Source organism: Leptosomus discolor, chromosome 6 (genome assembly GCF_034619465.1).
Source record: "Leptosomus discolor isolate bLepDis1 chromosome 6, bLepDis1.hap2, whole genome shotgun sequence".
NCBI classification, from domain to species: Eukaryota; Metazoa; Chordata; class Aves; order Leptosomiformes; family Leptosomidae; genus Leptosomus; species Leptosomus discolor.
The window spans coordinates 14,610,599-14,629,018 of record NC_141396.1 but is presented as its reverse complement, the minus strand read 5'-3'; the positions used below and the strand labels follow the sequence as shown (position 1 = coordinate 14,629,018).

Genomic DNA, 18,420 nt, shown 5'->3' with positions numbered 1-18,420 from the left:
ATCGCCCCGTCTCTGAAGGCGGTTTCTCGCTCACCGCCAGCGCCGCTGAGCTCCGCGACTCCTTTCTACACAACTCCCCTAAATTACACTAATTTACTGCCAGGCCGTCCCCAGCGCAGCCCCCGCCTCACAACCGCGGCCATGCCAGCCCCCCTGCCATAAAACGCTTCTGGCAGCGTCGCAAAGTGAAGCCGCAAGTGCCTCGGTAGGCAGCGGCGGCAGGGCCCGCCCTTTGCCCTGACTGTCGCAAGAGCGTCCGCGCCTGGCGGCAGCCGATCGCTACCGGTGAATGGACGATGCAAGATGGCGGCAGTAGCTGAGGAGCCGGCGGAGGTGGTGGTGGTAAAGCCGGACCCTGAGGCCGGGACGCCGCCGCAGCCCCCTGCTGCTGCTGCGCCTCCAGCCGCCGCTCCCGCCGCTCCCCCGGCTGCGGCGGCGGAGGGGGAGGCGGTGGGGAGCGGCGGGGAGGCGGCGCCCCTTAAGCCAGCGGCGCCGGGCCCGGCCGCCTCCTCGGCGGCGCTGGACCGGCAGACTCTCGTGGCTGTGTTGCAGTTCTTGCGGCGCAGCAACCTCCGCGAGTCCGAGGAGATCCTGCGCCGCGAAGCCCGCCTGCTTGGCGATGACCTCGGTGCTGCTGCCCTCAGCCCCGCTGGTGCCGGGTTTCTGCCTGGCCCGGGCGGCGATGGGGACTTCGCTGGCGGCGAGGCGCTGCTCAGCCGGGTCACCGCCTCTGCCGCCATCGCCATAGGAGGCAGCGTCGCCACTGTCGCATCTTCGAGCCCCGGGGTGGCGGCGGTCGCCGCCGTGCCTTCGGGGAAAGGTGGGGCCTGTGCGGGGACTGCGGAGTCGCTGCCCGGGGCAGGAGGCCACCCCCTTCCCGGCGGGACCCCTGGAGAATGCGGGGCTCTTGTGCGTCTCACAGCCTTGGGGGCTGTCCGTGATGCTGGGGCACAAGGATCTGTGTGCGGTCGTGCCCCCCTTTGGGTGGTCCTCCCTGGGGCAGGAGGCGAAAGTTTACCCTGGCCTTCTGGGGAGTACCCCTGGGTGTATCAATCCCCCATACGACTCGGAAGGAGATCAGGATGTCCTGGGCGTGCTCCCCCTGGAGCAAGGGACCAAGGACAGGGTGTCCGTCATAGTTGCAGCAACCACTGTCAAAGTGAGAGGGGCTTCCCCTTCTCTTTGTGCCCCATCGTGATGAACAGCGTAACAGGAGGCTGAAGGTTTCCTTTGTGGTTAGAGCTATGGTCCAAGGTGTGGCTGCAGGGATGAGAACGGAGGCCTGATGTACCGGCTGCATTTTGAAGAAAGAGCCATAGGACGTTTGTTGAGGAGGCTTTATACATTTCTGGATCAAGTTGCTGGGTACTTGAGATGACCTTTGGATAGTTGGAGTCTAAGTATTGTTAATCAAAGTGTTCTGTGGGGCAGCTTTACAGAGTAGTATGAAGTTTCAGGAAATGATAGATCTGGGTTCCAGTGAATGTATAGTATGAAGTCAGCTTGTTCCTACAATCACCTGATAGGATTGTTTCTACATAGAAGACAAAACAAAGTGTTTAATGACTGCTATGTAGAACAGAGCTCTCAGAGTGTTAGCAAGTGACAAAAAATCACTGCCCCGTAATGGTTGTGTACTGATCTTGGTGAGCTGTTCACTTGATGAACTTAATTTCCTTGTGTACTGGAAGCGAAGTAATTGTAGTGGGTATATCTTACAGGCTTAGGAAATTCCACTCCTCATTTGAGAATTTCTAGCCTTAGCAGTGAAGATAACTTCTTTTGGTGATGTTAGTGACTTCTTCCCTTACACTTCCAATCCTACCTGATCTGGCATTCTGTTAAATACCTTATACGGAACTGTTGGCAGGGAAAGCACAAAAAATAGCTGAAGGTGCTAGGAGGACTCGCTGCTGGACTAAAATGTGCTACCATCCTCTCACTTGTTTAGCACTAAATTTAAACAATACAAGCACAAGACTTGGTGTCATGTTTTGCTTAGAACACCTCACCTTACAAGTGGAGCTGTTAGCCACGGTATGTTTGCTAGCTCTGTCAGGCTGTCTTACAAGCTCTCGTGCTAATGCTTTTGCAGTTGGAGGAGGCGTTGTTGTAGAAGATCAGCCAGATGTGAGTGCAGTATTGTCTGCCTACAATCAACAGGGGGACCCGACCTTGTACGAGGAATACTACAGTGGATTAAAACACTTCATTGAGTGTTCCCTGGACTGTCATCGAGCGGAATTGTCTCAGCTGTTTTATCCTCTGTTTGTGCACATGTACTTGGAATTGGTCTACAATCAACATGAGAGTGAAGCAAAATCTTTTTTTGAGAGGTAATGTGTTTTAATTTGTGCATTTGCATTATTTGTGTTTGCTGCTTTAATCAAATGTGTAAGCCATAGTAGCATAGGTTTATATACATACATATATGTTTGTATTATTTTTCTTCTCTAATGTTGAAGAGGTTTGGCATCAGAAGTAGTGGTGCCATGGATTACAGTAGCTGTTCTTAAATCCTTTTCCGATATCCTGTGTTAGCATGATGTGCAAACCACGTGCTTTTGAACTGTCCATGGGCAGATTTTTGAACCATCTTTATGGTGAGCTGATGAGCTCCTTGCTGCAAAAGTATCAGTGAAGAGATGCTGCTTTTTTAGGGAAGGACTGTGTGGTCTTTTTTTAGCACTGGAAAATTGCACTGAGGTGCCAAAGTAATGTATGCTGTAAGTATTTGCTAATGTCATAGCGTGTATATTGAAATTCTTCAAATGGGATTAAAGGAATTAATTTATGGCTAATCTATAATTTTATGTGCTCTTAGTATGTTTTGCTTCTTTATCACTTGAGAAGAAAATTAAATTTAATTTGTTTTCTGGATTCAGACCAGTTGTGAAATATTTCAATCCAGAAGGATAACTTTGTCTCCCTCCAATATGGTCAGCAAAAATGGTTCTGTAAATAGTTAAAATGTTCCCTGCCACAAGTATTTTATAACATGACTTGAGTAAAAATGAAAAACTCAAGTCATGTGTTAGCTATTAGATAATGCAAGTGGAGAGTAAGAACCATATACACTGTGAAATGTGCATATTCATATAATGAATCAGATATAAATACGTCCAAGTCATCTTGCATAATAAATAATGCCTTGTACTTTATGATACCACAAATTAGGGTTTCATTTCTGTAAATAAACATGTTAGTGTAACTGTTTACTTCGGGCAAGAACTTTTTGGGTGTATGAAATTGTTGGGTTCCAGTTGTGTGTTCTCTTCATCTTGTTTTTTAACTGTTGAATGCTCTTACTGTGTACAGTAAGTCACTGGTGTGTCTTCCCCCAGGATGAAATCTATTTCAGCAGAAAAATAATCCCGTATGTAGTCAGTAACTTCCAAAAGGTCCTTACATATGTTTCATGTTAAAGTAATGTAAATAAATGTGCAGATAGGAGATACTATTTTTGTAATAAAGCTTTTATTATACCTTAAATTGTTTCAATAGATTTCATGGGGATCAGGAGTGCTATTACCAGGATGACCTGCGTGTATTATCTAGCTTAACCAAAAAAGAACACATGAAAGGTAACGAGACCATGCTGGATTTCCGAACAAGCAAGTTTGTGCTGCGTATTTCCCGTGACTCTTACCAACTCTTGAAGAGGCATCTTCAGGAAAAGCAGAACAATCAGATCTGGAACATTGTTCAGGAACATCTTTACATTGATATCTTTGATGGAATGCCTCGCAGTAAACAACAGATAGATGCTATGGTTGGAAGCTTGGCTGGGGAGGCAAAACGAGAGGCTAATAAAGCAAAGGTAGGAGGCAACGGTTGTTGCACTTTCATAATTGAACAATTCTTCCTAGTGTTTCAGGGAGATACCTTAGTATAGACTGACAGTTGTCACTTGGGATCTTAAAAGACAGCATGAACAGAATGAAGGAAGAGAACTGTACAAGTAGTTGTTGGCAAGGGCAGAGAAATGTGTCACTGTCTGGTAGAAGAAACTGCTGAACCCCTTTGAGAGACAACCTTGTATTCAGCCCACTGGACTAAAACTGACTCATTAATTGCTCTGTGGTTTTAAAATGGACACCTGCCTTTTTCTTTTGTACAACAGATATAATTCTTACTTACTGCTAGTTGTTTCTGCAAGGGCTGTTAATGTAGGTCTTGACAGTGTAGTACCACAGTACCATACAGATAAATTCTGTAAGCTGTAGGGATTCTGCTTTAAGGGAGCACTAAGAAATGGTGGGAGAACTTGCAGTCGTCCAGATCAGTTGCTGGGTGAAACAGCAGAACATGTGCTGCGTTGGCTGTGGGTGAACCAGTAATGTATGCAGGACTGTTAAAGTTTTAAAGGGGAAGCTGTATTGCATGGACTGTTACGTTGAAAAGTTTCCATTAAAAAAATTAGTTTGCAGTAAACCCAGCAATTACTGTTTTATGTGTTTTATTGGCTTGTAGGTTTTCTTCGGCTTATTGAAAGAACCAGAGTTTGATGTGCCTTTGGATGATGAAGATGAAGAAGGAGAAAATGAGGAAGGAAAGCCAAAGAAGAAAAAACCTAAAAAAGATAGTGTAGGGTCAAAAAGTAAAAAACAAGACCCTAATGCTCCTCCCCAAAACAGGTACCAAGGGAACAAGGTGTAGAGAAGTCTTGTTAAACCCAGTCTTGCCGTGCCAAATGTGCATTGCTGTTCACATGACACTTTTAGCATTTTGGCCATTTTGGCTGTACACAGCTTTAGCTGTAAGACTTCTAAGGGAAGTAATGGAAAGCTTAGCATATAACCCTCCGTCTTTGCCCTTCAAGTTGAAGATTTCTCTTGATAAAATTTTACTCAGTTACCCACCAGTCTTTTTGGGTCATACTCAATTATTTATCTCATTCCACTGCCTGTCTGAAATTCCTACGGTTGCTTGCTCTTTTTCTCATCAGTTAATCTTCTATGTAGCCTTTCGTATTTTCTAATTCTTGTTTTGTATTTGAATATTGAGGTATAGGGTTGCATGCAAAGGTTTTGCTTTCTTTGTTTAGATTAACATATGGAAGGTGCTTTTAGTTTGCAAAAATGTGTGCTTCTTGTAGAATTCCTCTGCCTGAACTGAAAGACTCTGATAAGCTGGATAAAGTAATGAATATGAAGGAAGCTGCAAGGCGTGTGCGTCTTGGCCCAGAGTGCCTGCCCTCCATCTGTTTCTATACATTCCTTAATGCTTACCAGGTTAGTAAAAGAAGAGTTTGGGTAATATGGAAAAGGGTATCAAAATTATAAACATCACTCTTAAGAAAGAAGACTTAACAGCATTGGCAAGGGTTATTGGAGTATTTGAAATAAGCATTGTGAAATTTATGTTCCAAAATGTTCAAAATTCTCTTTAAAGGCTCCTTAAACTGTATAATTTCCATGTTCCTCGGTTTTGTGCTGATTTTGCTGTAATTCCTTCTTTTGCTTTTCCTGTGGGGCCGTAAGTGTATTCTGTGGAATGCAGTACATGTTTTGCACCAAAATACAGTACTGTTTTGTCATTTGACTGTACTCCATTCATATAGCTTTATTTTTAATGGTGCAAGAATTTATGTGTGTTTATTTCTATCCTAGAATAATTCCCTCTTATTCTTGTAAATAAGTCGAATTAGTTTTTTATTAGTACTTAGGATTTTGTAATATTTGAAATGCACATGAAAGATACACAAAATATCCATTTATATTGTTTGTATAGGGTCTGACTGCAGTGGATATTACAGACGACTCTAGCATGATTGTAGGAGGCTTTGCTGACTCTACTGTCAGAGTGTGGTCTGTGACTCCGAAAAAGCTACGTAGTGTGAAAACAGCAGCAGGTAATTAAGACAGTAACAGTTAATATGAGCATGCATTGCTTGTGACAGCTGGGTTTTGCATGAACAGAGAAGGGGGTCTGACAGGAGAGTTATCTTCAGCAGTGAGATGCTTTCCCTTTGAAGAAATAATATGTGCACAGACATATGATCGCATGTCATATGCTACCATTAGAAACGCTTTGAAAGGTGCGAGAAATCTGTCTACATCTGCTGCGAGGTGGTCAGTGCACAGAGCTTGGAACTAGCCATAACTAGTGTGGAAGTAGCCAACTTGCTTCTTAACTGAATGGTAACTACAGGGTGTAGTAGGCCGTTGTGTTTAGATGGCCTGGGGGAGAGACTAGAGGTACCCTGGAGGAAATTATAGGAGGTAACTCTGTAAAGGATGGAGGAGAATGTCCTGTAGCTGAACACCTATGCAAATTCATGGAAACCAGGCTGCTTTGATTCTGCTGTTTGTGTAAGAATACGCTGTGGTTGAAGCTAGGTGCCATGCAAATGTTTCTTAATCCTGGTATCTACCTGGGATGTGGTCATGCTGTTCAGCAAACAGTAGCCTACAGACTAAAAGTTATTTTAAGTTGTGTGTGGTGTACAGCTGTCAAAACATGTCTGTAAAGCATGTTTGTGGCATATTAACTTCCTGGGAAAAGGCCTGAAAATTTGGCATCTCTGTCAAGAAGATGTTGTGTTTGGAGGCTGAACAAAACGTATATGAAAACCAGTGCACATCAGGATTAGTTTAGCTCAGTGAAGACTTCAGAAAGAGTGATTATTTATGTAAAGCATTATTTTCACCTTTTACAATGGTAAGAAATATTTTAAATGCCATTGTGTATTACAAACTTATCAATTCCCAAGTACTTTGTGATGTTCACGTCATACTTGCCTCTCTTAGAAGGAATATTATTTGTTTTCCTGTTCATGGCATTTATCTCTGACCTTCTGACAGTTATTATGATACGTGAACTTTGATATATTGCAGACCTCAGTCTCATCGACAAAGAATCAGATGATGTCTTGGAGAGGATCATGGATGAGAAAACAGCAAGTGAGTTGAAGATTTTGTATGGTCACAGTGGACCTGTCTATGGCACCAGCTTCAGTCCTGATAGGTAAAATGAGTTTACAAACTAACTAGTTTGCTTGTCTTGAGTTTTAATTGTATGCTACTGAATGCAAACATGTTCTTAATGCAGCTTTTTCCAGAAGGTTAAATCAATTCTTGTTTATGCAGCTTATCAGAAACTGTGCAAGCGTAAGTGCTCATTATGTTCAGGGTGTTGGGCACTGTCAGCTATTACTGAAATTAACCGGAGTTGAGCATGCCAGCACCTTTTTTGAGGTTCAGGACTCAGATGGCAAAATAGACCATCTTTTTTGCAAACTGTAGTTTAAGCTGGGTTTTAACTATCTGAACTGTAGAGAGGAAAATTTCTGCAACATTGATTTCACTTACAGTATTGCAAAACAGACTGAACAGCATATTGTTGCATTTCTTCAAGTTTCTCATATTCTATTGAGACTTTATTTTCAAAATGTATGGAATAGTGTCTTTAAGAGACTTAAAACCATTATGTAATTATAAGAGTCTGGACAGTAGAAAGGAGGTTGAAATGTCTAAAGTTTTGATTTTGCCTGTGTCTAGTCAGGAAACAACCATCACAGAAACAGAGATGAGAAGTAAACTTTGTGGAACATGAATATAGTCTGTAATTATGAATTGAGAATGTGGACATGATATGAATTCTGTTTCAGGGAATCCTGAAATTTTATTTAGAGTTATACTTACAGATTTTTATTAAAAAGTAACATAGCATTGCAGTTTACTATTCATTTTTTCATATAACTGGAATTCCTGAGTAAAGACCAGCTCTGTGTTGGTGTGGGTTCCCCCCCCCTCAGTATTGCTCTAAGTGTCATCAGCATTAGTCATCAACATCCAGTTGTTTCTCTTCTTTTTGCATAAGGCCTAGGACTGGATTCTGCTTGAATTGGTTGCTGTTGCTTACCCCAGCAAAATGCTGATTTATATGTGACACGCTAAGCAGACGCTGTTCAGTGGACATCAGTGGACAGTTTTTCTTATCATAGACATCTCACAGTGTTTATGCAATGGTTATACAGTCCTTGTGTAAGTTTGGTATGTAATATGCTACGCTTTCTCCTGTGACAGGAACTATCTGTTGTCCTGTTCTGAGGATGGCACTGTCAGATTGTGGAGTCTCCAAACATTCACATGTTTGGTGGGATATAAAGGACACAACTATCCAGTATGGGATACACAGTTCTCTCCTTATGGTTATTACTTTGTGTCAGGGGGACACGACAGAGTGGCTCGGTAAGAAACTGGATAGGTTTTTTACTTGTCTGGGTCAGTTTGTGGTGGATTGACTCTGAAAGTGTTTAGCTGATATATTCTAGCCTACCCTATTACTGGAAATAAAGTTTATTTCATGACAATTAAAATACTGAACAAATGTTTTAATGTAGGTTTGTTTTGTTTTTTTCTTTTCAACACACATCAGATTATCTGATGATTAAAAAGATGATGTCCTCGTATGTGACCATCTGATTAGAAGTATTCTCTTACGCTTGTTTAACAACTTGACAGAATACTCTCTATTTCTCCCTTCTGAAAAATACACTTTTCCAAAACAGATCCCGCTAATTCAATAGACTGACCAGTAAGAAACCACTGCATAATTGCTTCCTTTTATTCTTCATTGTGCAACAGATCATATAATCATGGAATAGTTTGGGCTGGAAGGGACTTGTAAAGGTCATCTAGTCCAACCCCCCTGCAGTGAGCAGGGACATCAACTAGATCAGATTGCTCAGAGCCTCATCCAACCTGCCCTTGAATGCTTCCAGGGATGGGGCTTCTACCACCTCTCTGGGCAACCTGTTCCAGTGTTTCATCACCCTCATTGTAAAACATTTCTTCCTTATATCTAGTCTAAATCTCCCTCTTTCAGTTTAAAACCGTTACTCCTTGTGCTGTTGCAACAGGCCCTGCTGAAAAATTTGTCCCCACCTTTCCTGTAGGCCCCCTTAAGGTACTGGAAGGCCACTATAAGGTCTCTCCAGAACCACCTCTTCTCCAGGCTGAACCACCCCAACTCTCCCAGCCTGTCCTCACAGGAGAAGTGTTCTATCCCTCTGATCGTTTTTGTGGCCCTCCTCTGGGCCTGCTGCAGCAGGTACAGATAATTAACTTCCTTAGGGTTCTTTTATTAATAAAGCTTTTCTTTTCAGTCTGTGGGCAACAGATCACTACCAGCCTTTACGGATATTTGCTGGCCATCTTGCTGATGTGACATGTACCCGATTTCATCCAAACTCCAACTATGTTGCCACGGGCTCGGCCGACAGGACAATACGTCTCTGGGATGTTTTGAATGGGAATTGTGTAAGAATATTCACTGGGCATAAGGTAAAGGCATATCACTCTCAGTATGAAAGTGATTTTACTTCTGTGATGAGATTCTGAAGAGTGTAGTGTTCAGAACGAGTACGGCTTGACTGACTGAATGTGAGTAGACTTCATTAACTTGTTTGGTCGCTCCCCAAATCTCTGTTTTAGGGACCAATTCATTCATTGGCATTTTCTCCTAACGGACGATTCCTGGCTACTGGAGCAACAGATGGAAGAGTTCTGCTGTGGGATATTGGACATGGCTTGATGGTTGGAGAGTTGAAAGGGCACACGGACACTATCTACGCGCTCAGATTCAGTAGAGATGGGGAGATTTTAGCATCAGGTAAAATTCGCTGGAAACGGTGAAGTTTTGGTTGTGTTCCACAAGTCTGAAGAGGAATGATAAAATCGGCTCCTTAAATTGAGGAAGACAAAGTAGAATCACTTGCTGACCAAAAGCAGCAACTTAAAGCCACGGGTAGAAGGCGAGTACTTCACTGGACTGTGAAGTATGACCCCTCGCTCTTCTAGGAACTGAAGGTGTTATGCAGTTGGATGGTAGTGAAGGTTGGGATCTGGGTACAGTGTGGGGGGCAGGCAACAAGTAGCTGGACTAGAGGCACAGGATACTGGAATGGGAGTGGGACATACAGCAGGGCTGAGAAGAAGAGAGAGGAAGGGATAGAAAGGAAGATGAGTTATCCACACCCTTGCTATTTCTTCATGGTAAATTTTTGATACAGAAATGTGTGTGTAATATTATCAATTAAGTCTATGAGCAGCAGAACTTGTGGAGCCTGCTTATTTTTCCTGCCTGTCCACATGGATTCTCTGGGGTCTAATATAGCAGAGCTCTTTTGACAGTTTTCCCTTCATGGAGGCACAAAGTTTTGTCTCTCCATGTTTAATGAACTGTTTTCTTAAAATGTGTGAGGATTTAATGAATTTGAAACTTGATTTGTTCTGTCAACTGGTTGAAATTAGCAAACAAGTTCAAGTTACTGACAGAAGAAACGGTGGACAGACACTATAATTGCATCAGGGTAATTTCCTCATGAAACCAGGCTAGGGATATTCTAGATTTATTTACTAGTATGTTCCTAAACGCAGTGCAGTGAGAATCCTCCGTGAGCCACTACTGTGGGAGTAAAAGCTAACAGGCAGGGTGCAGGTTTGATCCAGCCTGCTCGGTGGTTACTTCAATTCATCTACCAATGCTCCAGTGAAAGCAGAGGACACTGGGCCTGCAAAATTCTTGTCTTCCTTGTATCAAACAAAGAAGCTGTTATTATGAGACTTAGAATCATAAACTTTTCCTGAAATTGGTATCTAGCCCACAGGATGGTCCTGCTCTCGGTGCTAGATCATACAATCCAAACCCAAGCATTTTGAGAGAGTAGTTCTTTGTGCTTTATCCACAGGGCACTCAGGTTAGATACCAGGAAAGCCGAAATCCTGGTAATCTTTATATGTGCAGTCAGTACGTCAGAGGCTTCTTAAAGCCTGTTTCCTTGCAGGACGAGGCTGTAAGTCTACGGTTAAGAGCAAACCTGCTTTTTGAGCTTTAATTTCTGTTAACTTGCTCCCCTGTAACTTTTTAATACACCTTTTTATTAATAAAAGAAAATAAACTGTTATTCTTTTTTCTTTCTAGGCTCAATGGATAACACAGTTCGTCTGTGGGATGCTGTGAAGGCATTTGAAGATTTAGAAACTGATGACTTTACTACAGCCACTGGACATATAAACTTGCCTGAAAACTCACAGGACTTACTACTAGGTACATACATGACCAAGTCAACCCCAGTTGTACACCTCCATTTTACACGCAGAAACTTGCTGCTGGCTGCGGGAGCCTACAGTTCACAGTAAATGGGGAAGCTGTAAGACTGACTGTGCCAAGTCATCGCGGTTGTGACCTCAGGATGTGAGACGAGGAGGAATGTCTTGTACAGGTGGATCCCACTAGTCTGTGGCAGGAAAAATGAAACTATGTAAACTAATGCAAACAGCGTTTTTCAGCTCTGCTATTTCGTATTTATCCAGTTTGAAAATGCTGGAGGCTGACAAGACATCGTGGCTGTAAAAGAAGGAATTGTTCATGGTGCTTTTGATTTAAAAAAAGAAAAAAGAAAAACGAAAAATATATGAAAATGGCTGTCTCCTCTCAGAAATGGTATTGAGCTCTGCTGAAACTTGTGGAGAGTTAACAGTCTTTGTATGTGTTCTCAAATGATTTTTTTTTTTTTTTTTTAAAGCACTTAATTTATGGTTAGCAAATGTTTAATCAGTCTCAAACGCAAGCAAAAACTGTTCAGTTTCAGAAAAGAAGAATGTAGTTTGATTCACTGTAGCCTGGGCTGGGCAACAGGTATGGTGAGAGCATCACGGCAACAAACGCGGGGCATTGAAAGAGTAGGTCCTGCAGGCAGAGGCTTGTGGGGAACGGCCATGAAGACACATGGGTGGGTTTTATGCATCCAAGGACTAAGTCCTGGCAAGATTTCAAACTGCTGCACGCTTTTGAGGTATTGGAAACGCAGATCTTGTTATTCTGTTTTCACAGGTCGCCAGTGCTGTAAGTGTCATAAGCAACCAGAAGTGCAATGTTAACTTTTATGTACTTTCATACTTTATTGTATTAAAAAAAAAAAAAGGGGCGGGGGGGGGGAAGGGAAGGTGAGGTACAAGTGAAATAGCCGTGATTAAAAAAGTACACTTAAACCCTTTTATGTTGTATTAGATCTAAAAGAACTTTAAAACCTGCATCTTTTCTGCTTAAGGCTTAATATATCAAAATGTAAAACTAGCTAAGAAATGGAAGCATTGTTGCAGAGTAAAAGGATTCATCAGGCCGAATGTATTACCAGTTTGCTTTTGAAAGGCCAGCTTGTCTGCTGAAGTGACTACTTCTACCCACAAAACCACTGTACCCCAGTAAGCTCTCCTGGACAACAAATAAAGCTCAGTGCTTTATTTCTAAGGAAGAGTAAAACATGCAAAACAGTGGGATGTAGAGGCTCTTTCTGTGTCTTTGAACAGAAAACACCACCACCAAAGCACAGGCCTAGTTTGGTGAGGTGGTGTTTTTTTGTTGTTGTTGGGGTTTTTTTAAATCTCTTACAAGCTGTATACAGGGAAATCTGGTTTGTGTTCCTCATTACTTTCCAGTAAGGGCTTGGACACTTGAATAATCTGCTGGGTCTCTAGTGAAAATAAAAACAAGACTTGATATTTCTAAGGTAAATTGAGAACTGTTTCCCCTCTCATCCCTTCTCTGACTAACACTTGGAGTAAAGGTATATTACAGCCATTATACATCAAAATAAAGGGTGGAAAATTCATTATGAAGCTCACCTGGAAATCTTTATTATTAGGGATTATTTTTTTTTTGTGTGTAATGGTACCTCAACAAAATTTCCCAGCTGTCAATATGACCAGCTGGATTTAAGTACAGTTATGGTGAATCAAACAAGTTACCTGAAACAAAGCATGTACAGGTTTGTTGGCTTAAAGAAAACGCTGCTATGTTCTGCCTTTGTATTTTGTACAGTTTTATACTTTTGATACCGTAATAAATACTAAAACACATAGTTTGTGCCACTGTGTTACAAGGAGGTATTTTCTTCCCTTGATGGCTGCAATGGAAGCAAGAGCAGTGCTTGTGACCGTGAGCACTCTGCTAAGAGAAACAAAGTAATTCAGAAACAGTTGACAAGGAGCCATTTCATGTAATCTCCTTCTAGCTGTGGGTGACAGGTTCTGGCTGATTAGATCACCACACTGTTACAACAACCATTATTCATCTGGAAATGTGTATACAGCAGAGGCCATTTATGCAGACAAACTCATAGGAGGAGGACAACTAGATTTATTCAGAAGGCCCAGCACGTACAAATGGCTTTAAGAATACATGAACGAGAGTGAGAGAGCACAAAGACCCTGTAATTTATCTCTCCTTTTTCTCCAGCAACCATGCCTACATCCTGCTGCCCTGTTTGGGAAGTATATTTACATAGTTTGGCACCAGAAGTTCCAGGTTCAACCCCTGCTGCTGGCACCCTTCCAAGAAGCACAGCACCACATAATCCCATTCACAGATCAGAAGTAGTGGGACATCGAAGGAAGGTACTGAGTTTTAACTGAGGTACAGAAAGACGCCGTGGAGGACGTGATAGAGAAGTTTTAGTGTCGGGCAGGGAAGGTGCTCCATATATCTAATTGTGGCAGGAACACCTCATTATTAAGAAGCTATGTCCAGGAAAAATAAGGACTGAACTACTTAAGTCACATTTATGAACATGCAGAGCTATGAGAGCTCAACATCAGCAAAGTAAGCCATTTTCTTTCTGGCAGTGTTCTCTCTGCAAGAGAAGCCAGTAACAGAAGAAGCTCAAATACCATAATACTATCAGTCTATTTTGGGAGGTTTTCCATCAAAACCAAACAGGCTGTATGCAAAACACAGACAACTGAGGCAGAAGCTGCAATCTGCACTGTATTATTATAGTGGAGAATTCACTGTTTCACCAGCTTGGAATGCAAAAAAATGGGAGCAACGAGGTGACTGCAAACCTGGTAAGCTTACTGTTACCCACTATGAGATGGCAGCATGGAGACGCTTTGATCAGCTGTAAGCTCTGTGCTGGTACGGTCATCATGCTGCTGAGGTCTTTCCTAAGTTACTACCAGGTGCTCGGAACACTTTAGGATGTGTTTTATCAGCAGAAGAGTTTAGTTAAGATAGTAACGACAGGAGTCAGCTACTCCACCTCCACTACAAAGAAATACTTTTGACAGAGGAAAAAAAAGCAAAGTGCCACATTTATGCTTTTTTGCACCATTTCATATTTCCAATAAAACAAGTAATTATTGATATTTTATTAGCCACGACAGGTCATCAGCTTGCATTACAGTGACACAGACTGGAGGTTCAGACATGCCAGCAACCTGCCGAGAGAAGAAAGATCAAACATAGCAAGCCTTGCACAGCAGTACTAGTAACTGAGCATCCCCCTTCCCCAAGCCCAAACAATTTTAGCTACGAGCAGGCAGATTTCAGCACACCCAGGAAGAAATTATGGATGTCCATTTAACAGTGATGCTCAAGGTTATTGTTTTCTACCCCTTTTTGCAGACTATGAGGACAGCCCACGTTTTTTTTCCAAAATGCCATTTCAGTGGAAATTTTGCATTTGAAAGTGACTCTAGAATTTTCTAACACTTGGTTGTTGCTATACAAGAACAAGTCCAATCAATCACTTCTATACGGGCCTTACATAATCAGGTGTGCAATATATACAGTTCCATTGTATGGTGCTCCTTTACTCTGTTCAAAGGAAGGTTTTAACAAACTGCATTAATCTCTGCTTGGAATTCTCTAATACAACTAAGAAATAAGTACTCAAGTACTACTTTATCATTTCAATAACCTACAAAGCAAGTTATCCCTATTTTACAGAAAAAGGGCAGATCCAAGGCACCTAATAGTTGCACGCAAAGCTTGATACACCTAGCTGCAACATCCTTCCATTCCTTCTTCCTTGCTTACTCTTCCTCCCTGCATGCCTTCCCTAATCCCATTTACCAGAACAAACGGAATACTAGTATCCCACAGTTTCTGCACCCCCCTTTAACAACCTACTTCATTTACAATGCTCCAAAGATAAGCTGATGCTGTAGTTTAACTGAGGTTTAAAATGATAAATACAAAGTTCACCTGCCTGTGTTCCTCTCTGTCTAATTACACTGCATTATTAGCAACTTATCCTTCATCACTTTTTCCTCCTGGGCTGGAATTGAAGCATTTTGGTCCTGGAAGAACACCAGCCACTTACCATTTACTTATCTGCCACAGCAGGAGTTTTCTTTTTAGGTCTAAGCTTGAAATACAAGATGAGCATTGCAATACTTGTGTATGTTGCTATGACATACTGAAAGAAATAAAAGTTCAGTTTAGTTTCAGTCTGAAACTAAGAAAACAGCATTATACTAGACTACAAAAGTTAATATACATAATACATACATTCCTCCTGCCTGTGATGGTATAGGAATTGAAGTATTTCTGAAATCCAGTGAACTGGTGTTGAGATCCTGAGTCATGTCCAGCCATGGCTGCTTCTCCTAGCAAGCAATACAGGACAGTTAGTTTAAAGTCAGTTGGAGAGAATTAATAGAAAACCAAACTAATCTCTACACTAAACTTAATAATTCCATTGTCAGCTATTAAATCTGCTTTCAGGGCATTCAACAGAGTGGATATACATATGAAGCAGGAACATTCATAGCACTGTATCTTAAGATACAAAACAGGTGACACAAGAGCAGATAAGCAAATGAGGGGAATGGCAGAGAAGAACATTTATGACTCTCAGAGTTCATTCAATCGAGTTTAAACATGAAAAAAAGAAAGTCAGGATGATGATGATAAAAGGGAAAATTCCTCAAAGCACTTATAAAGAAGATACCTGCCAGTCCTGCCTACACAACCATTCAACATAAGCAAATTCCTACCAATTGTTCAGGGATCTACAATACCTAATTGAGATAAATCTTCACTAGGTTCAGCTAAGAAACAGCTTCAATTACATATCAAAAACTTGGTGACAAGATTCAGACTAGACCACTACTCTGTTTTGTGATTCAAAACAATGCTTTACAACTCCTATGCCGTATTAGAATGCAAGTGTTGTTAACAAGAACTGCCCCGCTCTCTCACACCCATTTCTTTTGTCTCTTACTTGCCCACCCTAGTATTCGCAGATCTAAATAAAAACATAAGTTTTTTCCCCAGTTATTTTTCAGCTAGCTCAGCAAGTTACTTGATCCAGCTACAAAGCCTCAGAAGCGCTTTCACAGGAACAACAAAAACACTAAGTACACGAGCACATGGTTTTGTATTTTGTCTTTGTCTGGACCAAAATTTTAGATTGAAGTTCATTAACAGAAGAGCCTGGCACAGCTACAGTGGCATACTTGCAGATTCACTGAACGGCTCAGGCTGGCACCTCTGGAGATCACAGTCCAACCCCAGCCCACTTAAAGCAGGAGCAGCTACAGCAGGTCACTCAGGAAAACACATCCAGTCAGGTTTTTAATATCTTCAGAGATGGAGACTCCACAACTACTCTGGGGAACCTGTTCCAGTGTTTGATCACCCTTACAACAAAACGGATTTTCTTTTTCATGTTTAGAGGTCTATTTTTCTTATGTATAAGAGGGTTTTATGCTTAGGACAAACATTTGTTCTTTCTCTTGTAACTCACCCCAAGAGAAGCACACATGCCATACAGTTACCTACCAAACCAAGGAGGTGCTGTAGCCACCAGTCCCCCAGAAGAAGAGGGATACAAGAAACTGCTACAGTAGGTGCTATGTTCTTTAAGACAGCTCTTACACCAACCCAATCCAGTAAGGTATCGCTGGTGTATAATCAGGTAAGCGTACCTGTAACTGGATCGACTATGCAACAGCTAAAAACTGTAACGAAACGAAGCCCCTAAATATTTGCCGAGGATGACCTGAAAAGCCAAGGTCATCTTTTCTTATGCCTGTCCGATGCAAAGGCCTGGAGAGTCACCGCGTCCTTTCGAGGACGGCTCAGAGCCCAGACATCACAACACAGGTTTTCTTCTTCGGCAGAGCCCGGTGCCCTTGCCAGGCCCGGCCCGCCCCGCCACCGCCTGCCGCGATCGCCCCAGCCCTGCGCAGAAACCGGGTCCACCTCGCTACCGCAGGCAACCGCGACGCCTGCGCTCCCTCGCCTCAGCTCGCGTCGGGACGGGGGAAGAGACGCGGCGGCACCCGACGCTCCGAGGGGAGCGACACCGCGGCTGAAGGTCGCGGGCGCCTGGGACACGGCCACGGCCCGGGGCCGCAGAGAGCCGCTCTCCCGCCCGGCAGCGCAGCCCTACAGGAGGGGACGCGGGCAAGGGCCTGCAGCTGGGGCGGGACCCTCCCCGCGGGGCGCCCGGGGTACCTCAGCCTCAGCCGCCGCCGTCCCGTCGCCGCGCTCTGCCCTTCGCCAGCGCCCTCCCACAAAATGGCGGCCGCCGCGCGCCACCGCCTCGGGCCGCGCGGATTGGCTGCACCCCTCCTCCAACGGGAGCAGGTTCTCTCCGTCCCCTTCCTTCTGGTTGGCTGAGAAGGACGCGCCATTTCCGCTTGCCCTTTCCCCCTTGCCCCGAGCACTACTTCCGGTTGGCTCTCCGTGCTTCCCGCGTGTGGCTCCCGTCCCCGTTCCCGCTTCCCGGGCTCCCCCCCGGCAGCGGCCCGACGGCAGCGCGCGAGGGGCTGGGGGGGCCAGAGCGGCAGCGCCCGGGGGAGGTAAGGCCCCTGCGGGCAGAGCTCCGGCCCGGCCTGGCCTCGCTGCGCGGCGTGGCCGGTGCAGCCGGCTCGGTTGCCGGCCGTGGGAGGTGTCTCTGTTGCTTGGCGAGCCCTTGGATGAAGCGTGGCTTGGCGAACTTTGATTTTATCGTGTGCTGTCGCGTTTAAAGGAGTTTTATATGTCTGACTGACTGCTTTAAATTTGACAACATAGTGCTTCAGTGCTAATTTCGGTAGAAGTGCTGTTGACTAAAGTAGTAAAAAGCACGTGAATGGTGACTTAGTAAACAAGGTGATGTTTACTGGTTGAAACATAGTAAGGGTAAATGTATGTGTTAAATGTATATATAGATATAGTTTACACAAAGATGCATCAAATTGTATTAACCTTTAAGTGTGGCATCCAGAAAGTAAAAATTCAGGCAAAACTTCCTTAGCATTTCACTCAGAACTTCCTCCTTGGTGACTGAAGCTGGTGATTTCAGCTTGTCCACTGAATACAGTGAAGGTCTGTTCAGGAAACTTAAGGTTAAAGCAGTTTTATGAATATCTGTGTGATGCATCTAGATGCCTTAAAAAAATTAATACATTAGTAGAATTTGGCAATAGTAGGAAGTGTTAGGGATGCACACAGTTAGAAGGACCATTGCAACGCTACAGTGTAGTCAAATGTTACATACATTTGGACATGAATTTCTGTTTTGTCACTAACTGTAAAGTAGCTATCTGAATTCTTTCTTAGTTTGGGAGTAGTTCACTCTTATGGCTCTTCAGTGTTTGTGAGGAACAAGCATAACAACTGCACGCTTAACCTCTGTTT

The 18,420-nt window shown here is 43.3% G+C and overlaps 2 protein-coding genes across 2 annotated transcripts; one reads left to right on the top strand and one right to left on the bottom strand.

Moving 5' to 3' along the window:
* Positions 1-303: 303 nt before the first annotated feature.
* Positions 304-11,366, top strand: TAF5 (TATA-box binding protein associated factor 5). The gene is made up of 11 exons (XM_086466661.1): positions 304-820; positions 2,096-2,336; positions 3,505-3,820; positions 4,474-4,637; positions 5,099-5,234; positions 5,734-5,854; positions 6,840-6,969; positions 8,031-8,195; positions 9,113-9,290; positions 9,441-9,618; positions 10,930-11,366. The coding sequence occupies exons 1-11, from the start codon at positions 304-306 to the stop codon at positions 11,145-11,147; spliced, it is 2,364 nt and encodes a 787-aa protein (XP_086322787.1). The 3' UTR covers positions 11,148-11,366.
* A 1,760-nt stretch (positions 11,367-13,126) lies between these two features.
* ATP5MK (ATP synthase membrane subunit k) lies at positions 13,127-17,306 on the bottom strand. The gene is made up of 4 exons (XM_086466348.1): positions 17,254-17,306; positions 15,301-15,398; positions 15,113-15,208; positions 13,127-14,225 (listed from the first exon to the last, which is right to left on the bottom strand). The coding sequence occupies exons 2-3, from the start codon at positions 15,385-15,387 to the stop codon at positions 15,116-15,118; spliced, it is 180 nt and encodes a 59-aa protein (XP_086322474.1). The 5' UTR covers positions 15,388-15,398; positions 17,254-17,306; the 3' UTR covers positions 13,127-14,225; positions 15,113-15,115.
* Positions 17,307-18,420: the final 1,114 nt, after the last annotated feature.